This window comes from Bison bison, unplaced genomic scaffold (assembly GCF_000754665.1).
Source record: "Bison bison bison isolate TAMUID 2011002044 unplaced genomic scaffold, Bison_UMD1.0 scf7180017864519, whole genome shotgun sequence".
NCBI classification, from domain to species: Eukaryota; Metazoa; Chordata; class Mammalia; order Artiodactyla; family Bovidae; genus Bison; species Bison bison.
This window is the reverse complement of record NW_011495072.1, coordinates 3442273-3446144: the sequence shown is the minus strand read 5'-3', so window position 1 is coordinate 3446144 and position 3872 is coordinate 3442273. Positions and strand designations below refer to the sequence as shown.

Here is a 3872-nt window from a genome sequence, read left to right as displayed (position 1 = left end):
AGTTGCTCACATCTGAAACAAAGTCTGCTGTGAGTGTAAGTCTCTGTAGAGCCTGGTCTTGCTGCTGGTGCCTTAGCTACAGAGGAGGCAGGAAGCAAGTTTTCCAGGCTCTGCTTTGGAGCCTCATCACACTAAAAATTTCCAAGGTGTTCAACTTCCAGAAAACGTGACAGAGGTCCACTACGGCTAGTAAGTGGCTGTGTCTTGGTCCCCAAGCTCACCTCCTGGTTGGATGATTTGTAGAATGCACAGCATATAGTCATATGTTGCTGTTCAGTCACTAAGTCATGTCCAACTCTCTGTGACCTCCATGGACTTCAGCTCTCCAGGCTTCCCTGTTCCTCGCCATCTCCCAGAGTTTGCCCAAACTCATGTCCATTGAGTTGATGGTGCCATCCAACCATCTCATCCTCTGTCGCCCCCCACCGTCAATCTTTCCCAGCATCATATTCATGGGTGGAATTTATTGCAGTCAAATAAACAATAATAATTTAGTTATTTTGATTTGATATAAATCAAAATCAGCGAGGGAAAAAGGCACATGGGGCACAGTCTAGGGGAAACCGGGTTCAAGTCCTGTCCCAGTGGAGTCACTCTGTGTACTTAATCTCCCAGCAGCAATGTATGAAAACACAGGTAAAACGTTGCCAACCGCGGAAGCTTGTTAGAGACTTGGCACCCAGGATTTTTACTGCGGGATAAAAACCCACATAGGCGGCTTCAGGCTGGCAGGTACTGAAATTCTAGATTCCCAGAGGGAAAGCAGGCATTCAGTATAAACTGTACTGTGGGTCCAAGCAGTTAAGGTGCAGTGAGCCACTCTTCCCAGTCTGGGAAGGGGGGCACCCCTCCTGAAATGAGTTCCAAGTGCTAGCCGAGAGCCAGCCTTGTAAGCTGGCCTTTCAGAGGAGAGTAGTCAGCTGCTGTGGTAACTCTTCTGCACAGTGGCCGAGCCAGAACTTGAACCAGAGTCCATGTTATGACATTTTACTTCTGCTTATGTCAGAATGCATATTTAATCCGTTAAAAAGAAGATAATACCACTTTATAGGGTGTAAATGGTAAATTGGATAAACTCAGCAACTAGCACGATGATGGTACCCAAGAAATGCTAATTTATGACCTTCACTGATGAATTCAAGTTAAGGGGATGGTGAGGACTGTCTTGAGTTAACTCTAACTCCAGAATTGCAGTAGTAAATTGGGTAGTAGGATATATCTACTGGGACCTTTTTGCTTTTGCATGGTAATAAATAAGGCAACTAGGCAACATCTGGAACTTTCCCTGGTGGCTCAGATGGTAAAGAATCTGCCTGCAATGTAGGAGACCTGAGTTTGATCCCTGGGTCAGGAAGATCCCCTGGAGAAGGGAATGACAACCCATTCCAGTATTCTTGCCTGGAGAATTCTATGGACTTCGGAACCTGGTGGGCTACAGTCAATGGGGTCGCAAAGAGTCGGACACGACTGAGAGACTAGCGTACACACAGGCAACATCATCAAACTGAGAGAGATACCAATGAATGTACTGGATAAGTGACAATAAAACACAGAGACTCAAATAAGATCTAAATAATAAGTTTTAAATTTTACAGAGGTCATAATAAATGTCTGTGACCTAGATCACAAAATAAATGGCAACGGTTAGTGTTCATTTTAAAAAGACAAAGACTTCATTAGAGGAGGCAAAGCACAGCGACTGGAGTGGTGCTGACAGCAGGGGGACCAGGCTGATGTCTACCCCGGACCGCATCTCTTGAAGTTGAGCTGATTCCTTGCCCAAAGTAATTACCTCTCTTATTTTTGTTTTCATTTTCCAGCAGATGATATGGGGTTAGGAAAAACCCTGACAATGATTGCACTCATTCTGACCCAAAAGAAAAGCAAAGAAAAGGACGAAACCACGGCTTTGACTTGGCTTTCCAAAAATGGTATTCCCAAGTGTCTTGCTTGCCTGCTGCTTCCTAAGTCACGTTGGGTGGAAAGCAGTGGGGAGTGGAAGTTTTTCAGCCATGAAAGGATGCCTTTGGTCATATTTAATTTTTTGGAAAACTGTTACTTTCCTATAGTATCATCTCTGACACTGAATATGCTAACTAGAAGTGATCATTTTTTTCCTTTAAATATAAGATTAGCTTGACCTGTGATTAGAAACAGTTTTATGGTGGCAGCTAAAAGTCTAAAAATGTTAGTTTAAACCTAATGATTGTTTTTGTTAATGTTGAGAACATAACTACAGGGTAGACCCAAATAATTAAAATATTATTTTCTGAAGGAAGATCTGTAACAAATTCAGACTTCAGCCACCATAGTAGACAGTTTTCCATGTTTCTGAAATTCCAGAAATTTCCATATTCTAGAGAGTTTTTCTTATTTCTATTTCTGCTTTTAAAATGTAATAACTGTATAAGTACTTTAAAGGTCCTGTATATTACATAGAGATGACACCACATGTAAACTGCATGTACACAAGTACATTTCTCAGTTGGTTAGGTAGTCAAAGGATCTGGCCGTCTGCTCTCAGGGCCTCCACTGACCACTGTTGCAGCTGGGTCCTCTGTCCCTGTGTGGAGCAGCAGCCTGTGTGCACTGCAGATGCACAGGGGCACAGGCACAAACACGCCATCACCATCTGGTTCTGAAGTCATGTTTGCTTATCCTAGAGGATTCGGTACTTACTCTTCAGTATGAATGTAATTAAGGTATGTTTTTCAAAGAAGAGTAATAATACTGCCCTCTAATGAATCAACGAAGAGTTAGGAAATGACCCAGCTTCTATCTTCTCACCACTGGGAAAGTGCATTGAGGTTTTTTGGTTTTTTAAACTGAAGAATTTTTTTAGCCACTCTCCTCTCCCTTTTTAGCCTCTCTTTCTTCCACTTTTTTTTTTCTTCCACTTTTATAGGGGAAAAAACACAAATAATTGTTTTGAGTTAAAAGATTCTTTTTTTCCAGTTTCTATTCCACTTCATGCATACCTCATTTTATTGTGCTTCACAGATAGTGTTTGTTTTGTTTTACATGTTGAGGGTCTGTGTCAGCCCTGTGGTTTTGGCACTGTTGTCGCACCAGCATTTCCTCACTTCATGTCTCCATGTCACATTTTGGTAATTGTTGGAATACTTCAAACCCTCTATCAGTAAAAAGATTACAAATGATGTTAGCACTGTCTAGCAATAAATATATATTTTTAAATTAAACTATGTATCTTTTTAAAAAGTATCTAAAAAGTATTATACTATTGAACACTTAATAGACTATAATGTATTGTAAACATAAATATTCATATGCACTGGGAAACCACAATCTTTTGTGTGACTCTCTTTATTGTGATATTCACTTTATTGCTGTGGTCTGGATCCCAGCCTGCAGTATCTCCAAGGTATAAGCTATATGAAGAAATAAGAGCAACAGTTGTTAAAATATTGATTAAATGAATAGACATCAGTCAAGGAAAAGAGGTAATGCCTTGAAGAAGTTAAAGCTATTTAATGAGTGTAACTGGGTGTTGATTTTTTCCCCCCTCTCAAGACTCCTCTGAGTTCACTTCTCATGGAACACTAATCATCTGTCCTGCTTCTCTGATCCATCATTGGAAAAACGAGGTGGAGAAACATGTGAGCCACAACAGATTAAGAGTCTGTCTCTATCATGGGCCAAACCGGAATCAACATGCAAAAGTGTAAGTGCAGAAACGTTGCCGTCAGTACGAGGTGTCCAGCGTCTTGGCTGAAGGGTCATCTTGGCCTTTGTGTGCTCTGGTATTTCATTTAATCAAGGCTAATGGTATTTGTGAAGACCACAGGCACTGTCATCGCCCAACAGCCTTCGCCTGTGCTGAGGGATGCATCTTGAGAGGGATTGGTGTTTGG

The 3872-nt window shown here is 41.4% G+C and overlaps 1 protein-coding gene across 1 annotated transcript in view; it reads left to right on the top strand.

Annotated features, from left to right (window-relative positions):
- Positions 1-3872, top strand: part of TTF2 (transcription termination factor, RNA polymerase II) — a 53232-nt gene that overhangs the window by 24209 nt on the left and 25151 nt on the right. The window contains exons 10-11 of the mRNA XM_010830720.1: positions 1821-1931; positions 3532-3682. Of these exons, the coding sequence (XP_010829022.1) occupies positions 1821-1931; positions 3532-3682 (262 nt within the window). The remainder of the gene's footprint in view (positions 1-1820; positions 1932-3531; positions 3683-3872) is intronic.